The sequence below is a fragment of the Halichoeres trimaculatus genome, unplaced genomic scaffold (assembly GCF_033239565.1).
Source record: "Halichoeres trimaculatus isolate MK-OKI-2021-1 unplaced genomic scaffold, fHalTri1.1 fHalTri1_scaffold_15, whole genome shotgun sequence".
Classification (NCBI taxonomy): Eukaryota; Metazoa; Chordata; class Actinopteri; order Labriformes; family Labridae; genus Halichoeres; species Halichoeres trimaculatus.
In genome coordinates, this window is record NW_027437193.1 from 28,185,091 (window position 1) to 28,207,794 (window position 22,704).

At 39.7% G+C, this 22,704-nt stretch overlaps 2 protein-coding genes across 2 annotated transcripts; both read right to left on the minus strand.

The window, feature by feature from the left end:
• Nucleotides 1-49: 49 nt before the first annotated feature.
• Nucleotides 50-17,444, minus strand: acsl3b (acyl-CoA synthetase long chain family member 3b). The gene is made up of 15 exons (XM_074689047.1): nt 17,237-17,444; nt 13,101-13,581; nt 11,573-11,750; nt 11,358-11,467; nt 11,011-11,149; nt 8,167-8,317; nt 7,868-7,991; nt 7,607-7,678; nt 5,430-5,569; nt 4,916-5,088; nt 4,732-4,806; nt 4,458-4,649; nt 3,632-3,746; nt 3,342-3,499; nt 50-3,212 (listed from the first exon to the last, which is right to left on the minus strand). Exons 2-15 carry the CDS (start codon nt 13,449-13,451, stop codon nt 3,055-3,057), a joined length of 2,136 nt encoding a protein of 711 aa, XP_074545148.1. The 5' UTR covers nt 13,452-13,581; nt 17,237-17,444; the 3' UTR covers nt 50-3,054.
• A 3,019-nt stretch (nt 17,445-20,463) lies between these two features.
• Nucleotides 20,464-22,704, minus strand: LOC141804567 (RING finger protein 228-like). The gene is made up of 2 exons (XM_074689046.1): nt 22,423-22,704; nt 20,464-22,277 (listed from the first exon to the last, which is right to left on the minus strand). The coding sequence occupies exon 2, from the start codon at nt 22,231-22,233 to the stop codon at nt 21,580-21,582; it is 654 nt and encodes a 217-aa protein (XP_074545147.1). The 5' UTR covers nt 22,234-22,277; nt 22,423-22,704; the 3' UTR covers nt 20,464-21,579.

Genomic DNA, 22,704 nt, shown 5'->3' on the forward strand with positions numbered 1-22,704 from the left:
AAAAACAAACAGCAGCAGTAATAACAAGACAAACCTCTTTATTTCATTACATAATTTTCAAGGCCAAATCACAAATAAATAAGGAAGGAGACACTTGCAATAGCCCGGCTTCAAGGGGCTGATCAACCACAAACCCCCTCCACCCGAAAAAAAAAATCAAAACAAAACAAAACAAAACAAAATAATGATAATTGGTCAGTAACAAAGATTATTAAATATGTTAACAGGAGACTTTACACCTGTACAATTATTGGTAGTTTAAATGAATTTGATCATTAATCCCCTCTCATCTAAAACTATTTACAAAGCAAGAGAAAACAACAGAAGTGGTGAAATTCATCCTCACACCACAACGCTGTCTTTGCCTCACCATTGGATGTACATAAGCATGTAGCATGAGTGCTATAAACAAAAACGCAGGGAGTGCTTCACATTCTTAAGACCCCTGAAGACAGCTCATGTGTGTCGGAAGGCAACTAGCTGCCTGTAGACGGGCAGAGGAGAAGCAGCAAACAGCACACAAAGCTACCGAATCCTGCTCAGAAATGTCAGGTGAGAAATGTTACAGTATATAAAACAAGAAGAGAGGAATGTGTTCCCGCCTGGTGAGAGCAAACTTTTACGAGCTGCAGGAGAGCCTGTCTGCGTTGAGCTGGTAGTTAGAGTTCCTGACTGTACCTTGGTGCTAAATGTTTTCAGAGAGTGCAAAGCAGGATCTGCTTATCAAGGCGGCGGCTGAGGGACTGACATGGCCCTTGGAAAAGACCTCTGACAAAATACTTTACAATTTTCTGCGAAAAACTCAATAAATGAAAGTGAAGCAAAGACACCCGAGTATTTAAGCCACCAAATAATATGAACATGAATCTGACTTCCTATGGCCAAAAATGAAGCGCTGGAGTCTGAATAAACCTCCAAGAGCTGTAAAACCCTTTTATATACACAGCACATACAGTATCATACACATAAAGCAGTTGAAATAAAGAAACAGGAGTGTTATCTGAGTTAATGCTGTACACTCACAATTAAATATGGAGTTTCTTCAGTTGTTTGACTGGAGTGCAACTTTTCTCATTTCTCTTTCAAATATATATTCAAGCTTCTGCTTTGGTACGTTTGCACACTTCTCATGCAGTTTCTACAATGCCAGGAATTAAATTTTCACTTTACAGTCTTTACATGGTTTCGCACAGTACATGGAAATGGGCTACAGCACGACTTAGTTATCAGTGTCTCTCTACCGTCCTTTTTGTGATTCCTACGCTTCTACTCCTACCGGTCGTCCAATATGCACTGAAACATTACAAGCCTACACATTCATACTCTATGGAGGGGCTGCTGTGCATTTGTATTTTTCCTTCCTATGTAGTTAAGTTTAAAGTTTTGTATAAATATTGCACATTCATTAATAGTAATAAGTATAAAAAAAGTTAAAAGTAACATTAAGCTAAGACCTAGAGCCAAGAGGATAAAATATACAGCTCCACAAAAAAATTGGCTGAAGAGGCTAACTGGTCTTCTACAGTAGGCTAACTTCCCTTGGAGACATCCTTGTGGTGCATTGATCACGGCTGGGTGTGGCAGATGATGTGGCAGGGCTACACTTGGTCATTGGTTGGGGGGCATTCAGGAAGCTGCTAAGGCCCCGTTTCCACGACAAGGTTTCATCTAAAAACGCAAAAACGCAGTGGAAAAAAAATCTGTGTTTACACGGAAACGCTGAGGGACTGAAAATGCTGTAGTAAGCATGCCAGGCTTGTAGGTGGCGCTATAACTGTTATGTCCAGAAGCTGCTTTTGGGAGATCTCCACCGAAGTAGAGTTGGGCAGATCATCTGGTGAATTCGGTGAATGCTAAGTGGAGCAACAGATCCATATTTTGTTGAAAGAGAGTCAGCAGATTCAGCAGCACAAGCTGTCGGCAGCATTTCAGAATAATTCCTCTCTGGAGGCCGTTTTCAAAAGTTTGCATTTTCGGTCAGCTAAAACTCCATTTCCGTGTAAACACGAGGCCAACACGTAACAAAACTTTTGCGTTATACCCTAAAACTGTTGTCGTGTAAACGTCCCCTAAGATACAGAGTAAACCAGGCTTGAGGGGGCAAAGTGCAGGGAGGACAAACTCCAAAGTGAATGCCTTTAACAATGGATGTTTGCACCTGACGAACAGAATGGACTGATGCTCTGTCTAGTCAAGTAAGTATACACACACACACACACACACGCACAATCAAAAAAGTACAGATGCAGGGACACAGGCAAACGAGAAGAAAAACAGTTTTAAAAAATCAGTCGTAAACAAAGCTCATTTAAATACAGGTAGCGTAAACAAGTTGGCAATAAAAAAAAAGGAAGATGAGAAACTATAAAATAAAACAGTATGAAAAAGTACTATAAATATGTCTACATGCTCAATCTCTAATGGCTTTGCAACACAAATTCCTCCCAAGTTAAAAAACAAACAAACAGGCAAATGGGTTTCAAAGCCGCACATGAAGAAAACATACAGACGCAGACACGTTAAATACAGATCCCTGCATAGATTCCTACCTGAATGTTTCTAAAAGCCTAGCAGGGATATGCTCCGTCGAGCTCGTTACCCAGCATCCTTTGCCATAGGTCTGCACTTCCTGTCCCTGGACTGTGTGGGGCTGGTGGAAGGCTCGAGAGAGCTGAAGAGGAAAGGGGAGGAGAGTCAACAAGGGGAGCGCGCTGACACTGATCCTCATACACCGGCGTTGGTTTCACTTCCTGAAGACGTCCTTCATCATGTGCCGCCTTTGCTGTCAGAGCAACTCAAAGAGCTTCATCCATCAAAGAAGAAGATGGTACAGATTTTCAAGTGCGACCTTCTGCCTCTTGGTCTTGACAGAGATGAGAGTTTTTACCTCCTTTGATCAAATCTTGTTGCAGGGAAGCAAAAGGAGGAGGAGGTGCATGAGATTCTGTATGTGTGTGTGATGAAGCGTGTGTGTTTTTGTGTGTATCACCTCCAAGTAGTTCTGGTAGTACATGTGTATGTGTGTGTTTTTGTATTGTTTGGAGTGTATCTGTGTTATTTTCCTCCATACATCCTCTCAATGTCCTCCTGGTAGTGGGTTTTGAGCTCCTTGCGTTTTAGTTTAAAAGCATCAGTGACCAGGCCGGTCTCTGGCGTCCAGGGCTCTGCGCTCAGGCGGATCTTTTTGGGGATTTCGAATCGCTCCAATTTTGCTGATTGAAAGAAAGAAGAGTCACAAGTCAGATTCAAAAGCTGTGTTTGTTAGACATCTCCAATACTTCACGAACACTTTACTTCAGCGTGGACTTATTTCTGATCAATACAAAGACTCGGGCGCCTACCTCCCACAGCAGCCTCAGTAATGATGCGGAGGACCTCTTTCTCAACCAGGGGGCTGTTGCAGATCTCCTCCCATGTGCCTTTCACCTGCAGCTGCTCAGCGAGAACCATCAGCTGTTTGTGGTTTGGCACCACAAAGCTGATCACGTATGACTGGTCACTGAAAAAAGCAAAAAAACAAAATTATTCAGGAGCTGAGTCCATCAAGGAAATGAGACACTGGCTGGTGGCTGGGTTGGCCTGCAGAAAGATTATGGTAAAAAAAAAAAAGCATCAGAGGGCAAACTATTACCTGTTGGCATAGGCACAGATGTTGTCTATGAGGGGGCAGTTCTTCAGGACAGCCTCCACTTTTCCTAAAGAGACATACTCGCCCGCCTGCAGTTTTACCAAGTCCTTCTTACGGTCTGTGGAGAGAAAATAAAGATCAGAATCCCAGCAGAAACACCATTTCCCAAAAAAATCATGTTCTGAGAATCTTTGCACTTTCCAGGAAACTTTCAATAATCATTTTTTGTTTTTGAAAAATGCTTAAACTCAAGAAATTTATCAAAAAGTAAGGAAAAAAAAGATTTTATGTGTCCGTTTTATATATATATATATATATATATATATATATATATATATATATATATATATATATAAATATATATATATATATATATATATATATATATATATATATATATATAAATATATATATATATATATAAAAAATATATATATATATATATATATATATATATATATATATACATATACATATATATATATATATATATATATATATATATATATATATATATATATATATATATATATATATATGCCAACGGGGTAAAATGAATTCATTAGAATCGAAAATACAAACTGTCTTTGTTTCCTTTGCTCAGAAGTGAAGTAGAAGCATTATTCAGGAAGCTTCTTTTCACTTTCCCTGCCCTGGGTGTTTTTTAGAGCCTTTTCTTTTAAAAGACTTTATAAAGAAGTGGAATGAGAAATTTTCCCTTGAACATTATTTTTTAACAATTATCAGCTCCTCTCTCTGAGAAAAGAATGAGTGAGCTTTTTGTGATCTCCACTTGTACCACGTGTGCACTGGTCTGTGGATTACTCACCGATGATCTTGAGGCATCCATCTGGGTGGAGCTCTCCAATATCTCCGGTGCAAAACCATCGCTGGCCATTCTCATCCACAAAGAAATCGTTGCCATTCATGCCCTTGTTTTTGTAGTATCCCATTGTGACATTGGGACCACCTAGTACAATTTCCCCACGGGGATTTGGCTTGTCTGTGCTAAAGTAACCACCTACAGGAGAACAAACCGTTAGAGAGAAAATCACAATGCACTTGCTGTTCCCATTAAAGGATCAGGGTGTTCTTGGACTCACCCTCCTCCCAGTCTTTCAGTGTGATTTCAGAGCAAACCAGAGGGGCACCAACACGTCCTGTGCTGTAGTCCCAAACTGAGAGGAAAAAAAACAGCAGAAAGAAAAAGTTAGCCCTAGCTTTCCAAAATGGGGCCAAAAACTACTACTTCCTGTCTTTCTTCCATCATCAGACCCTTTCCCTTACCCTCACTGATGGTTCCTGCTCCACAGGTTTCTGTCAGGCCGTAGCCCTGCCCCACAGGACAGCACAGGCAGATGTTCATGAAGCGCTGCGTGGCAGCTGATAGAGGAGCTCCCCCTGAAAGCAGCACACGTGTGTTTCCTCCCAAGAGGGCACGCACCCGTTTGAACACCAATCTGAGACAAAGCAGGAGAAACACCAAAAAACAACACACGTTGATAAGAGAAGGTTCAGGACAACTCAGAAAACAACAGCTTAGACACCAAGCTCATAAACCTTCAGAGCATCAGTCAGAATCAATACAAAGCAATGATTAACAAATGTTGGAGAATTATTTCCTTGAGCCTCTGTAGGGACTCTGCTTTAGCAAGAATGTGTTTTTAGCCTAAGTTTAACCATGTTCTCCCAAAGATTAATGTTTGCTGAAACATCACAAGGGAAGCATGTCTAAAGTGAGGGGGCTTAGGCTGACATGAGTCCAGTCTGTGCATTACATAAGCTCCTTTCCTTCTGTTACCTGTCACACAGGGGTGTGGTGTAGCCTTTAGAAATCTGCTCCATCTTGTAGTTGTACGCCAAGACAAAGAGCGTCTTCTGGAAGCGGCTCATCTCCTCCACTCTGGTCATCACATTCTTGTAGATTCGATCCATGATCTCCTACAAAAGGCAAGGGAGGAATCTTCAGTCATCTATTCTTATTTTTTCAACTTTATTTGCCAAATATAATTCTAAAAATGCTTGTGGGAAGCTGGGGCTTTATGTTTTATAATAAAGTACCAAATCCATAATGTGTGCATGGAGCACTTCAAGTTACAACTTTTTACCTGCTAGATGCTTCAAAAAAAAAAAAAAACTAAAAGAAAGGTAGAAAAGACAATGTGTCGTGTGCCTGTTAACATTCACACAGCACTTCTACTTTGACAAATTATAACACCTGGACACAAGAGTCAGTTAAAACTGCAGCTACATAATTGAGGAGCAAAGGAGTAGCACATTACATCCTTCAAGGGGGCACCTTTGGTGCAATTAGTGTTATGCAAGTCACAGGAAGTTCAACACCACAGTGGGCTAAGCTGAAATAAATGGTCCTGACAGAGAGAAGGTGAGAACCTTAACCCTTGTTTCCACCAAGCAGTGTGGATTAGATCAGCATGGTTTGGTACGGGTTGGCTCGGTTATGTTTGGTCCTGTTTGCGTTTCCAAAGCCAACCTTGCTCCCTTGTGCTAGGCGTCGTGTAAGCCGGATGTCGATAGCCACATCAGTTACATAAAAGTGTGACACCATAGAAGTGCGACACAGTGTACCATGCTAAAAATTCCAACGAAGAAGAAAAATGCGACACAGTAAACAAAGAGCAACAATGAGAAACAGCAATTCGTCTGTGATTGACATGTGGCTCTTTGTTACAAAGCACAATCAAGCTTTGTTTCAGAGAAGTCTGTGTGCTGCTAGGAGAAACACAGCCGCTGTTGCTAGGTCAGTGATGATTTTTTCGACCAATCAATGAACTACAGCGTTGTAGCTCCACCTTTTGGGATTGGATCAGTTTAGTTAGTTTAGTCCCCTATGGAAGGGTACCAAAAAGTAGGACGGCTCGTCTCTGTTATTTGTGGATCTGTCCCAGGATTAGTCAGTGGAAACACCGTTCAATGCATGCCGCGCCGAGACGAACCGAACTACTTGGTGGAAACCGAGCTTGAACGTAAGAAATTCTTAAAGAGTTTCAGCTGTTCCCCAAATCCCCTTCCCTCTGATTGGCCAGCCCTCTGGAGCTCCGTTAAGGGTCTTGTGTTGTTTGAAAAGTGTTTAAAGCAGTTTGCAGAGAGATTCTTGAATTTCTACAACATATGAATAACTAGCAGTGAACATCCAGTTACTTTATAACCGTGTTTAAAATATGGTCAATGAACTACAGGGTTGTAGCTCCATCTTTTGGGATTGGATCAGTTTAGTTAGTTTAGTCCCCTATGGAAGGGTACCAAAAAGTGGGACGGCTCGTCTCTGTTATTTGTGGATCTGTCCCAGGATTAGTCAGTGGAAACACCGTTCAATGCATGCCGCGCCGAGACGAACCGAACTACTTGGTGGAAACGGAGCTTGAATGTAAGAAATTCTTAAAGAGGGGTAATGTGTTTTCTTTTGGATTTATAATGTCCATCTGGTACCATGAAATGAAATTTCTCCTCAGGGATCAATAAAGTATTCTGATTCTGTCTCTAAGTAGCTGCCCAATTTCCAGTCCAAAAGAAACCCTATGTTTTCTAAGGCTGTAGTTTAAAAAAAATCTGATTTCAGCCTAAAATACTCTGTTTTAGCTGTTCCCCAAACCCCCTTCCCTCTGATTGGCCAGCCCTCTGGAGCTCCGTTAAGGGTCTTGTGTTGTTTGAAAAGTGTTTAAAGCAGTTTGCAGAGAGATTCTTTAATTTCTACAACATATGAATAAGTAGCAGTGAACATCCAGTTACTTTATAACCGTGTTTAAAATATGGTCAAGCAGAATACCCCCTCTTTAAAGTCACGTGTAAATGCTAAATATTCAACATATTTGATCAAAAATACAAAGTGAAAGTATTTTTTATTCTAATACCAAGCAGAAAAAAAACAGCAAAGTCATTTTTCACAACATCCTGCAGCACTTTGCAGAAGCCATAAAAATGAGGGCAGACTGGTTTGTGTGGTGGTTAAAGACTTACTGGTACAGCAGCCATTAGAGTGGGTTTCAGCACGCTGGTATCTCCTTTGCTGCCCTTCTTAATCTTGGTCGACTGTGGAAGCAACATCAAAATGAATTTTCTTCAGTCACTGAATCAAAGAAGACCTTTAAAACTGATCATAGAACCTGAAATTAATTCTAGGATAGATAAATGCTTAGACAATGTTTTTCATAACAGCTGGAGAGACTTAAGTGAATCAGTGGCTGTAACAGAAACAAGCTGGAGCTTTTATACACTCACCTGGTCAGCCAGAGTCTGTGGGGAGGAGTAACCGATGCGACAGCCATGAGAGATGCATACCAGCTCAGCGCTGAGCTCCAAGACGTGGGCCAGTGGCAGGTAGCCAACATAGGTGTCTGTTTCACTGCGGATACAGAAATAACAGCAGATTAATATCCAAAGATACTGTGTTGAAATTCCAGCGAGAGCAGAAATACACGATGATACAGAGAGGGAATGTGAAGAACATCTTTCAGACTTGGTAAGCTGCAGAGCAGACAAAGACAGGAAGCTTCAGAGAAGATTTGACATTGGCATACTTGAGGTTAGGGATCCTCTCAGCCATGCCTGTGATTCCAGCAATGATGTTGCCATGGGAGATCATGACACCCTTGGGGATGCCTGTGGAGCCGCTGGTGTACATGATGACAGCAATGTCCGAGGACTCTGGCTTTTTGCGGCTGACTGTGACTGCAGAGATAGAAGAGCAAATGGTTCGTGAGAAAGTGGATCGCTCATTAACGTTTGCTCGATAAATACAACATGGTAAAAGTTATGATTTATTTTTTTCAAATAACTCAATGAACGAAAAGATTGTATATTTTTGGAGCTGCTACTGGTGGCTTTTTCAGCTCTCAGTTATACTTGTTGGTTATTCTGGTTCTAGATATTTTTCTGCACATATAATGTCACTTAAGATCAAGATGTATGCCTTAACCGCCTGTACAACATCAAATATTCTGTATTTGGTACATAATGATTTGAAATTAAGAAACACAAAACGAGACAAACCTCAAACTCAAAATGAATTATCAATTGCTTGTATCATAGTAGGAGTGTGTGTCGGGACAATGTTGGATCGTGACTGATAAGAGAGTGTTGATGAGCTGCAAAAAAAGAGTTCTCAGTATTTTTGACAGCACTGTGTCCTCGAGGAACGAAGCAGCTAACCCTGTGCATCTGAGTGTCAGATTACACACATGGTGTACTGGTAAACACACTAGTCACACTCAGTTTAATAAATATAATTATACACTGGAGTGTTTACCAACTCTTGTTTAAAAATTTAAGATAAAACCATTTTAAAATGATCAGGATACTGAACCCCAATGAGCGAAAATGTGTCACAGAAGCTTACAACAATCAAAAACCAAAAATGCATTAATAAAATAGAATAAAAAGAAGAACTACAGATGAGAACTGAAAATGAGAAGTTCAGAAAAAAACAGAAAAACATGACTTAAAAGAAATAAGTACAAAAATAAATGAAAATAAACAAAATTGGCTAAAGACTGGGCTAAAATACTCATGGCAGAAAAATCATGCAGAATGAAATGTAAGGGAAAAAATCATCTATAGCAGATTTAATCTGCATGGGTATACTGCACTGTGTGGACACTGAGAAGTTTGAGTTTAGGCTTGATTAGTTGAGGATTTCTTGATCTCTTTTTAGAATAAAACTACCTTCTGCCTTATGGAGAATATTGTCTTTTGTAAAAGTCTGGCTGACTAAACTTTAAGTCTTACCAATGTCAACATTTAGTTATTGCCTCTTATACTTGGCACTAGTTGGCCAGTAACTTGCAAAATAGTCTTAAAACCAAACAAAAATCATTTACAATTTCATAACTTGTGCTATGAAATCTTTATCTTAACTCCAGCCACTGTATCACAAAGTCAGTCAGCTGGTTTTCTGCCAATCCAAAGGTCTATGGTCAGTTTGAAGACCATTATTTATTTTTCATTTGCCCTGATGTGGTTTTAACTGTGTTGTTATGCACAAAGCAATGCAGAGGCAACAACAGGGCAGACTGCAAACTTTGCTAACAGAGTCTTAGAATAAACCTTCAATCGTGACAAAGTGAAAATAATTCTGATATAATTTCAAAACCTGCAAAAGTTTGTCTTTTCCAGTATAAGACTTATTTCAGAAGTTTTAATTTTACAAAGTGTAAAACCTGGAAATCGAAGAGGATTCCATTTAATTGGATTTATAGTTTACTAGGGGTGACTATTGGCAAGAACCAATACGATACACATCACAATACTTGGGTCACAATACGATAATACCACGATATCACGATATTGTGATATATTCCGATATCCTACCCAGTTAACTATTGATTGAACACAACTTTTCTATTTCACTGTGATCGAAATAAAGAAAGTCAGATGCAGTGTTTCAAACATACACTTAACTTGAAAACATAAACTGCATCAAGTTTGTCACTTTAATTACTGTGACATTAAACTAATGTTGCAAAAAAATTATTGGTTAAAAGAGGTGGTCAGTTGGTGAAACTGATAAATGTCACTTGGTGTAACCAATGTTACCCATAAAAAATCTAATACTATGCAAGACCTGACTGTGATTATTATTTTATCAGTGTACTACACTGTAAAAAATAAACTTAAAATGATTTAAAACAAACTGACCCAAGAGAAAACATTGATGTTTAGAGCATCAAATCCACATCATCGAGTTTAGGAATAAAATATTTTCAATATACTTTGAGATTATATTTATCATACAGTTATATGAGCAAATTACAGAAGAGTAGCTCTTTGGCACCATCTACCACAATGGAGGAATGGAGGAACTTACCTAAAACATGAGTTTTTATTTTAACAAGAATATCGATATCAAGAGTTGAAATATCAATATTTTATCAAAGGTCTAAGTATTGCAATATATTGCTATATAAATACTTTTTTCACACCTCTATAACAATTTACAGTTTTTACTCACCTTAATGAACATTTTGGTATGAGTATGTATTAAGTATTAGAAACTCTGTTGTTTCTTTTCCCTGATGCCTTTTTGCATGTGTGGCTTAAATTGCCACCTCCCATGCATTTACATCTATCTAATGAAATAAAATAAAAATTTAGGATTCAAGAATCTAATTATTCTAAACTCTTCCCTGTGTTATTCTTCATCTAGCACCAAAATGTGGAAAGAACATCTGGTGAAAAGCAGACCAAAGTCACAGAAGCATCAGGTGTTTTCCAAGTTGAATTTGTTGTGCTGAATCTGCCACACACAACACATTACATCCCATCATGATAATTACACATCAGGGTGTTAGCTTAGCCTCAATCAGTGGACATCCATTTCCTGACAGAATTAGAAACCTTTTTAATCACATCGCACAAACACTCACTGTTGTGAGGCTTTGATCCCATCTCCTTCACAGCATCCATGTTGAGCACCACTATGCCTCGGGGGATGTTTGGCCAGCTGGTGGGTCTACTATCAACCACGATGACATAGCGCAGTCGGGGTACATCGCACAGTATGGTCTGATGAGGGAAGACAGGAGAGGGAGAGGGAGAAAGATGGAGGAGAGTGTGAGTGGAAAAAAGTAATTACGCAAATCGAGATAAGCTTTTTAATCAAGCCTTATTGTTACAGCTTGTAATTCAGGGACAAATCAATGACTCCAAAGTGCTTAGCCCTTTTACTCATCGTCGATTTATGGACACAGGTGATGCCAGGAAGAGTGGGTACCTGGAGACGGCCCTGAAGCAAGTCTTTACTCGTGATGATGTGTGTGACCTCAGTCTCGTTCAGACCGTGGGCGATGGCCGTGGGTCCAAGAGTGGAATACAGGGTCACCACTGTGGAGTTAAATCAAGATAAATCAATGCAGAGCACTTGCTCGTTGGTGTAGGGTTGATTCATCACTGATGACTCACGATTACGTCTGTCTTTCTTTCACTTACGTGGGAAATTATACATAAAGCAAGCTTGTGCTGCGAGGATCCACTCGGCTCTGGTTTCACAGAAGATGGCGATGTTGCACTGAGGTCTCTGACCCAGTGCAGCCAGACCGCTGCCAAAACACTTTGCTGCCTGGTATGCCTCCTCATACGACAACCAGTTATAGTTACCAAGAATAACCTACAGAAATGAGCAGAGTTTTATGTAATAAATCAGAATTAACCACACCTTTAACACCAACCAACCTGAAACCATGTAAAAACATTCATTCTGACAGCCTTGAGCATTTTTAGTTAAGTTTAGTTCATATAAATACTGCTCTAAGAAAAGGCTACGACCGTCACCAGTCATACACGACAATCATAAGCAGTCCTTCAGCACCATCTACAGGGCTACTGCAGCTATGCAGATGTTAATGAGGTGGAGGGAAAACGGCTGCTGCTCCTCCACCCACATTCCTCACACTGAGCACAGCGGCAGACCTGAGCAGTCCGCCTCACACAGACGACACAGGAATAGCTCCTATCATCATACAGAGTCACTGGCTGCAGGAGGATTGTAGTTGACGCGTACCACCCACTAATTTGCAGTTTTATTATTGATGGGGTTATCAAAACCCTGTGAGTGAAAGTGAAAAAGGGATGCATCAGGTATTGAAACTGAAACTTTTTTTCCATAAGAAAAGTATGTTAATCTAAATTCTGATGTCAGCAGCATTTTTCTCAAAAGCTGGGGAGGGGAAACGTTTCTCAGAGTGTTGCATCACTTCCTCTTTTCTCAACACTCTTAACGTTTGGGAAATGAGGACAACAGACCAGTTTTATAACTGTGTGGTAACTCCTGTCCAGTTCTTGTCTGATATGAGATTTCATATATTTTTATGCATTTTCCCGAGTGTAAAATGTAAAACTACAACTCATTTGAAGATTCATCAACCATGGTGTGTAATATTAAAATCTCCAGAGAATCTGGAGAAATCTTTGTAAAAAAACAAAAAAAACAAGGGAAAAGCCAGTAACTGATGTTGGATAGCTGTGATCTTAAACAGATGTGACTCTGTAGTAGAAATCACTGCATGGGCTCAAAATCACATCCAAAAACCAGTCTTTGAACACTGTCACTGCATCGACAAATGTAGGTTAAAACTGTCCTATGCAAAGAGGAAAGTTTATATAAGCATGACCCAGGCACCTAAAAAAGATGTACTAATGGAAAGGAGAAAATATTTCCTGTTGTCTGACAAATAAAATTTTACATTCCTTTTGGAAATCATGGACACCTCATCCTCCATACTACAGAGGGAAGGGACCACCTGGTTTGATATCAGTGCACGGCTCAAAAAGCAGCACTAGCATTAGCGGTACAGGGATGTTCCAGTCCCCATGGCATGGCTAGCTAACACATCTGGGAAGGGATTAGATGGCACCAACACCGATGAACAAAGCAGGTTTTTGAGAAACAAATGCTGCCATCCAGACGAAGCCTTTTCCAGGATACTGCATAGTTTGGCCTGGCAGAAACAGGCTGTACCTTCTTAAAGACTTTCCCGTTTGGCTGGAGCTCATCCTCTTCACTCAGCACCTCCCTGGTACCCAGACAGTCCCTGTCAGGAAACTTCCCTGCAGCATACTCAAACATTTTATCTATAGTGTCCACCCCAGGGTGCAGCCAAGCCACCAGCTTCTCCTGGCTGTTGATGGCCCTGTAAGGCCCCGCTGGATGCCCACTGATTGAGCGTGCCTTGAGACGGCGAGCCCGCTCCAGGTTGACGCCAGCTCCAGAGAAGAAGTACCAGGGTATGAAAGTGATGAAGGAGTAGACCCAGACCACAGAGCGGAAGACCTGCAGCAGCAGGGGGTTCAAATCCTCCTTCAGCTTCATCTTTGGGGATGAAGTCGAACAGAAATGCAATGATACACTGCACCTGCTGTCACCGATCTACTCTGACTTGCTGCGGAGGCTCGCGGTCACAGGCAGGTGGGGGTTCTCTTGTGCAGCAGAGCAACCACACCTGAAAGACAGAGACACAACACGAAATTCAAGAAGTTAAGTCAGGAATGAAAAATGCATTGGCACACTGGGGTCATATTGAGTGGCATCAAATGTGAGCAATGGTCTCCTGGTAAATTAATCCTCTCCTGCTTCAAGGCCATCTGCCTATTCTTGGGCCACTTCTTCGTCAGCACTTTTTTCTCTCACTGGACCCTGTGACCCTGCTGTCCAGGCTCCAGCGTGAGACGCATGCATGACCCTGCAACACTGGAAATCATCAAGCCTTTCTAATAAAATGAGCAATGATGAAGTTATTAATGGGATGAGTGAAAATAAAAGTTTATTCAATTGATGATTGTATTTCTTCCCAGTAGGCCTGTCACAATAACAAATTTTGCTAGATGATAATTTTCCAAAATATTATTACAAAATATTATAATTTAAATGACATTATTGTCAATATTATTTTGATTTTTTTTTTCCATTTTTTCATTGATGTAATTATGATAAATGGGATAATAAAGTGAGTACACCATATCAATTAACTTTAATTTCTTAAGAGTATTTAACTGTAATTAAAAGGTCAGGATCTTTTAAATCAAATAAATTAAACAAAAAATTTAATAAATTTAACAAACAAGAAAGAGAAAAAAATACAATGAAAATGAAATGGACTCTGTTTTAGAAAAAAACATGTCATTGAAAATAATTAATACTAATCAAAAACAAAAAAACATAGACCCTGTCTCTAAAGAAAAAACGAAACTCCAAAAAAACCCCCCAACAACAATAAAAACTATAGCCTAAATAAAAGGGAGTTTATACAGTTCCTGAATTGTTTGAAACATGTCCTTTTTCCCAGTCAATCCGTACTGTCTGTCAAACATTTTGAACATTTCTGGCTTTCAACCGTATTGAAGGGCTGCATTTCTTTGGCAATGTAGCTGTCTTTGAGCGCCCACCATTTGGCGCTTTTATTTCTATTTACTCTGCAGACCAAAAGCCTCAGTAAGAGCGGATTGTCAAAGAACAAGGCTCCGCTGCACCTCCCCTTCTTCTTCTTCTTCGTCGCCACTATTTTCCAACAAATGCGACATATCAGCTCGTTGGTGTTCATGAGCTCACACTTTGTTCATTCTGATAAAAAACAAAATATTCCCACACTGGGACTGTGGCAGGCGGCTTAAGAACCGTATCTTTTGTGCCATCACTCATATTAGCATGTGTTTCCTCCTTACCCCTCAGGATGCTTGCTTCATCTCTCATGTACGCGTGAGCAGCCCCGTCTTCACCCCAAAGATCGCATTTTTGACAGATGCTCACTCTGCTATAAATCAGCTTAATCCGCTATAGAACCTATGCACCCCGATGTTAAGAAAGATAGACGTAGTGAGCCATCTTCTCATTCAGCCTCTTTGGTAGAAAGATGGGAGGAAAACAAACATGCATGCACGTGTCAGTTGATCGAGGCTGGCAAACTTACCGAGGACGTTTTTATTTATTGTTCGGTTAATTGATTTATTGATTATCGTGACAGGCCTTCTCCCCAGTATCAATGACATTTTGAAGGCAACATATTATATTTTAGAAAAAAAAAGAGTATAAAAATCCACATCTTTTTAAAAATCTTTTAAAGAATTACAAACAGATGTATAATAATGTTTATAACTGAAATATCAAATCTGCTCTCAGTTCTCTAGCTGCACTATGTATAAAGACCTTTGGATCACCCCTGACCCTCCGCTCTTCCAGTGTATCTATACAGGTCACAGTGTAATTCGGGGCAAATGAATGGCCAGAGCACACTGAAACTAGAAGCTGTGACACCTTTTTTGCAGCTCAGAAGCAGAGATCCAGAGGTCATGTAAGAGACTAATATAACCTGGGTAACAGCTCTAAGAAGAATCTAACGCTTGCCAACGAGGTGGGCCACTCCTGTTCTAATGCAAACACAAGCTACAAGGAACCAATAGACAGTCTCTATGTTACTGAGAGACTCTGCATGAAAGGCAGCAGGTTCCACAGGCTTAAGAAAACCTATGTAAGCTTCTTTTCAGATAAAATAGCATTTTTCCTTTATCATGATCTACTCTGACAGTGAGTGCAGACATTCAACAACATGTTTGTCACATCGTTATCCAATACAGGTCAACTGCATTGCAGCACTCTCTTGTGCTCCAGAAAGGACTGTGATAACATGACCAGAACAATAAACACTGCAGAGGACAATCTGGGCACACACAATAGGTGATTACACCTCACTGTAATACCAATTCAAAGACACATGTTTGTGATAGTGAGTGCACATACATGAACATTAACACAAATAGCCATCAATGTATATTCTCTGAGTGACACCAGGCACAATAGGTGATTCTTCTTTCTAACAGCATCTGCCACTACCACCAGTGATTTATCAAATGCTACTCTATGGAGTTGTATAGGTGGAGGTTAAACACGTCTCACCTGTTGGGCAGCAATTCCTAAACCACAACTAACCGACACAATTCCTCCGTGATTACTCACAAAGAATAAACAGACACACCAAGAGGGTAAAATCAGTTCAAGGCTGGTACTACAAGTAAGGTCATTGTCTACTTAGAATCAAGGAGACACACCCACTTGGACCTTACTGACAGGTAGGAGAGACCTACCAAAAATTTATTCAAGACTCATTTAAGACATTACTGTCATGAGTGCAATAATACACAGTAAATCAATAGATAGTTTAAAGTACAAACAAATGCATACACAGTCATGTTAAAAATCAAATCAGCACAGACCAACAGAAGCATCAAGATATTGTTGTTTTCTGCAGACTCAACATCTAAAAAAGGCTCATGTGGGAAATGAAACTACGGATGAAGGAGCCAATACACCTGATCAGCTAACAAGATATTTATCTACTGTGAATAACTGACATTAAGTCGCAATCTTAAGGGCATAACTGAAACCAACTTGTCATGATGAGGAAACAGAGGAAATAAAACGTATTATGCATGTCCACTGAGGGCTTCCGTATATATGATACTGAAAACGTTACATTTTCATCACAGTGCAGCTATCTCCGTAAGCATCAGGACCATATAGAGATAGTAAATTACTTCTTTTGCACATTCCTTTTCTTTCTTTTTTTTTTTTTTATTGAAACGTTGCTCTCTCTCTATTGTTAAGGAGGCCACATGATGGAGTTATTGACCGGACACTTACTTGCTTGTATCAGTGCCTTATTTGTGCATACTTATTTTAGACCACCGCTACCACAGTGATGGGATTCTGACAAATGACTAATAAGATGCTACAAAAGCTGAACAATGTTTTCGCCTCACGGCTTTACAGTCAAGAAGATGCTTTTCCTGAGGCTATTGGAGGCTAGCATCATGGTTAGCAGTTAGCGGACAGCTCAAAGACGCGCTAACGGCTAGCTCTGATGAAAGCTAGCATAGAGCCTCATTTGACCACTACAGCTGCAGTTGGCCCTACGTTCATATAATGAGATCCTTGTATTTTCCCAAATATACTACTAAAACTAACAAGGCAACACACACCATCCACTGTATGAGGAAAGAGTGACATAATACAAGCGATGAGCGGCACGCAAGCAGACCGGGATGCTAACAATCGGTACTCCTCATCAACATCTGCAAAGCTTTCACACAGCCATACATTCTCACCTCTTTTTCTTCACTGCTACGGATGAGCCGCTGCGGGATCTGACCAGGTTAATTTATCCTCATAACCAAAGCTCAGACGTTATATTAAAATGATCCTTTCATGGGAATATGGTTATATGTGACACCATCAAGTCTTATAAAACGAATATAAAATTGAGTAATAATCCAAATCTGAGCATCACCGGGACAGTGCAACCAGCCCGGAAGTGTAAAGTGACGTTGGAATAGTTCCCCGTCAGCGATTGGTGAACTAGAGGTGGCGCGTGCTTGGGGCAGCCGGGACGTCAGTGAGGTTATTAACGGTCACAACTGTCGAGATAGACAGGGAATACTCGAAATATGGCATATCGTTTCAAAATTTAATCCCAATGTAGCTAGACTGTTTTGTGACATAAAATTTCCAGCAATAACGGTTCAATTACAAATAAACATTGAAAGGGCCCACATCTAATTCAGTAGTTTTCTTTCTTTCTTTAATTTTTCTTCTACAAACTCATAATTGCGACAGGATTATGAATAAAGACATTTAAAAAAGGGGAAAATAAGGTTAATAAACAAGATACATCTTAGAAATATTGAAGTTTGCTTATGATCCTCAACTGTTCACCGTTATTGTGAATAAAATATTTATTTATTTATTTATTTATTTTTATTATTTATTAATTTATCTTTTTGCCAGTTATGGTTTTTATTTACTAGTGTGCCAAAGAACTGAACATGAAAGACTTTAGATATTTCTTTCCCATCTAGCACACTCTAGCAGATGCTACTGGAAATCTTTTGCTTCTACCTGCAAATACAATAAAGCTTTTTATTATGATGATAATAATAATAATAATAATAATAATAATAATAATAATAATAATAATAATAATAATAATAATAATAATATTTAGTGTAAACCGTCACCTCTTCCTACCTTGTCCTCATTTCATATTATTTATTCAAGTGTGCAAGTCACCGAGGGAAAAAGTCAGGTTGTTATCATCAGCAACAAAATGGGATAAGAAAATGTAAAAAATTGTTCAAAGTCATTTTATAAATAAGGTGAAAAATATTTGACAGAATTTAATTGCAAAAATCTAAAATGTTCATTCTGGATAGTATGAATGTTGTGGGTACCTGTAAATGAGAGGCAAAAGTAACATCCCCAGCAATAGTAAGACTACCATACGTTACATGATTGCTGGATGTGGGAAAACTGTCAGGTTGACTTCTATAGTAAATAGGTATGGAAAGTACATTATTCCAAACATTTAAAATTGTCTCTCTAACAAGTAAATATTTACACTTTTGAAGAAGTTTTTGAATGGATATCTAATCATCACAAATGTTAACTGAGTTTTTTTTCTATGTTGTAATGTAATGTCATCTTATTTCTTATCTATAGATATCAAAAATAAACGATTGGATACCTGCAGTTGAACAACTTAATATTATAAACTACATAAACATCTTAAGAGTTATTGTCCTCAACAAATTATGTCAACTGTCATTTAATAAAAATGGGTTTTCATAATAACATCTAAACAATTGTTTTCCCTAAATAATTATTAAAAACATTTATTTTTATTTTTATTAAGAAAAAAATCTTTATTTAAACAGTGTATTCTCTGTGTTCTCATTTTTATACACTAGAGGGAGCCAGAGAGCATTACTTATTCCATGATGACTTCGGCTGCTCTTTTTTTAATGATTCTTCTGTTTCAGCTGGACTAAAAAAAAGAACGCACAGTGTTGGCATTGACGCATTCAGGACAGAAGAAAGTCTCCTTTGACTTTTGAAGAACAACACCGTGAGAGTGAAATGGCTCAATAAGCTATGCATGACTCTTTGACCCGGGACACTGATCTCTTCTTTATGGTCTCTCTGTGTTTGCATGCCTATTAAGCCACATGTCTGTACACACATATTCATGGCTTATACATGCATGCAAACACACAAGTTTTTCTCTTTTCCCCACACCCTCTTGGGTCCATATATTCACATGTGCATGTGATCACATGAGTGCATGCATGGTGGTGATAATAGCTCTCCTCAGGCCATGTCACTGAGGTCGTCTCTAAGGGACACAAACCATCACTCGGCAGATGTTATAAGCAAAAGGAAGGCTTTCATCTCCTCTGTGAAATGTGTGTGTCAAACGTGATAATGACACAAGGACACACTTTGTACACACTTAAAGGCAAGACACAGGAAGAGAGGAAATGTATCCTTGAACTATCTGTTTGTTGGTGACCTCTTCTTTCTGGACAGCATGCACGGCGACTAATGGCAAGTCCCTTAGGATCCACTTATGACAACCACATCCAAATATCATGTGAGCTTTAAGGGTAACAAAGTGTCTTCTAATGTTTTGTGCTCTTAGGAGACTTCTAAAAAGATCAAAACTTTTATAAAATTGTACTCATGTTAAAAATGTCATTTCAAGATAGGACTTGTAGCTTTCTGTCTTTCAAAGTAAAACAAGTGAGCTAGTTCTGGGAGCCCTAGGGCTGATTATTAAACCCCTTGACGTCCAGTTAGACTTACTGGGAAAAGAGGGGCGGGAAGGGGTTGTGTTGAGGATTAAGGAACAAAAGGATCCTTCTCTGTCATCAAAGAGGATCTGCTCCTTACTCATCCCGTTCTGTGGCGACAGCTTTTTATTTTTTGGAAAGGGAGTGACGGCTGGAGGGAGGAGGTGGATGGGTAGGCAGTATTAGAAGAGTTTGATGGTGAAGGGGATGCAGATTTCAAAGTAATCTTTAACTCTAAGCCCTGCAGTCTCTGTGAAACGAAGCCCCCTTCTCCAGACATAGGGTTGCCTGTGGCTCCTGGTGAAGGCCCTGCCTCCCCCACATTTTATTTCTCAAGCATTTGTCACGGTGGCATTTAAGTGGCATTATTCAGTGATGGGATGACCCAATGAAGGGCTTCCTTTGAAAAGCCTGAAAGAGTTGGATTTTTACTCTAAGACCAGTTCACCTCACAAAATAACAGTAAGAAGAAATAAGTATTCACTGTGCTACTGGGATTCAGCATGTATCTAAACTGAATGGAGATATCTAATTACAATTACCTGGTGAATCTGTTGAAAACACAGGTATGTGACATAAATGGATATCTTAAAAGTTATACATAAAATGCTTAATTTATTGAGAATGCATTTAAAGAAATTAAATTAAAAAATGTTTATTGCACACTTGCTTCTGGCCTAAGACTTACACACAAACTGAGTCATTATTTCTATTTATTATAGAGAAGTGATGATTTATTTAAAGCAAAGTTAAGCCCAATTTAATATTGAAGAATCCCAGGAGGTCATCTTCATTTCCATTGTCTCTTTACTTTACAACAGTATTTGTTGTGGCCCCCTACCCCAAAGTTATTCCTCTCATTTTGTGAAGGCTCCTGTCCCCTCAGGGTCTCTGGCTCTGGGTCTCCTGCTGACCTGGTCCTCCGCAGGAGGCAAGTGTAATCACACAGAGGTGAGTATTTAATAAGCTGATCATTGCCTAACCTGTCATGGCAAAATACATCATGTTTACAGAAAGGACACAATACAAATATTTGCAGATACAACAGTCACATTCTAATAGCTTTGCACTTACATACTGTATACATAAGCATCTAATTGTGCTGTAGCGTCCCGACATTGCAAACATTGTATCAGACCAAATGCATGAATATATCATGGACAAAGTAGCGCAAGTGTCCAGTAGGATAAACTTTTTTCATCTATGCCAGGAAATTCTAAAGTATCCGCTTACAAAACCTGTTAATGTCATAACATACACCACATTTTCTCAGCATTTAAACATATATAAAATGGAGTCAGACCAAGTTACCTTCAAATAATTATCACATTAAGACTATGGGAGACATTAGAGCTTAATGTGTAGACTACTTCAGTCACTGCACTTATATGGTAAGAATGTTTGATGTAGTAAAAAAAAATGCTTGTCCTCATCGCAGAGGGCAAACTATAGGAAGGTATTAGTAATACAATGATCAACAGGTGTTGAAAGAATTTGTTATATGTTCTATTTCATAATAACATCAGAGAGCAACACCACTAGAAACCAAGCCTTAATGGGCTATCACGCAAACATATCCATTGAAGGAGGCTGCTATTGGGCTCATAAAGTGCATGAGAAGGAGAGTCCCTTTACAAAGTGGAAATGGGGTTTACATACAGAATTTCGGTTATTTGATGTTAGAGTCACACAGTATATCCTAAACTTTGCTATAGAGGTTTATATACTCTGTTATTCTTTAAGAATAACTTCATTTTGTGACACCTAAAGCATAGAATCATTTGTACATTTTCACAAAGCCATAAAGAAGCTCAAGCAGAAGGTCACATCACATTAGAGGTGAGGGAATTAAAGTTGCTCCCCTCAGTTTCAGGTCGGTACTTCACCATGCACACAATCCAGGTGAAAATGATTGAGAAAAGTGCGAGGATACTCGCAACAAACAAACAAATAGGACCAACAGGAGACTTCGGGTTGTTGAAGTTGTGTACAAAAATGAGGCCCATAAATAAAAGAACCACCATGGAGAGGAATGAGAAAATGGCGCATGCGCAGCCTGTCATGAACGCAACTTGCTTGCATACTAGACAGCCGTCATTGCTCTCGTGAGGAACAGCAGAAGAGACTGTCGGACCTGTCACGAGGACCTCCGTTCTCGAAGAGTTCACACGCTCGTGCGTATTTAGCGGGAGAGCGTCACATAAAGCGGTATTGTCGGGGAGGTTGTCAACCCGGTACTCAGGCACAGGAGTTCGGTGGCGACAAATTGGGCAACCAATCCTCCATCCCCGTCCTTCCCGGGAGTGGAGCGTGTGTAGACACTGTTTGCAAAAGGTGTGGGAGCAGCCGAGCAGTTTTGGGATGTGAAGGTCCAGGTCGAAGTCGTTATAGCAGATTTTGCACTCGTATTCCTCGCCGGGGAACCCGCCAGGCGAATCAGAAACACATTCAGCTCCTTCCGTGTCCACCTCCGCCATATTTGGTCCATTTAAGGGTTAAAGAAATGCTTTTATGTCTGCAACTGAGCATTGATAGTAATAGTTAGAGACATATTTTGCATAGCGTAAAGACGAGTATATCCGGGTAAGAAACACCCGGATGTAAATGAATAAAACAAAACAAACAATAAAAATAATCACTTTATTCCCCCGTCAGAGTTCGCTTACCTCGCATGTCCATCTGGTTACATGATCACCACACTTGTTGTATAACCAAAGCTGGACAGAAAAGCGGTGACCACGGACAGTTCACAGACTGAACCAGGGCCCGGAGCCTACAAACGAGGAAAACAAAAATTAGTCAATTGTGCCATTTAGTTTAGTCTCTAGACTTGTTGGTTTTGTCACTAGTGTAGACGTATAAGATCGATGTAGAGGGCCTGTGAAAGCTGTAATTAGAATTTTGCGCCTGCAGTGACAGCACAGAGTACCGCGTTTTCAGCACCACAA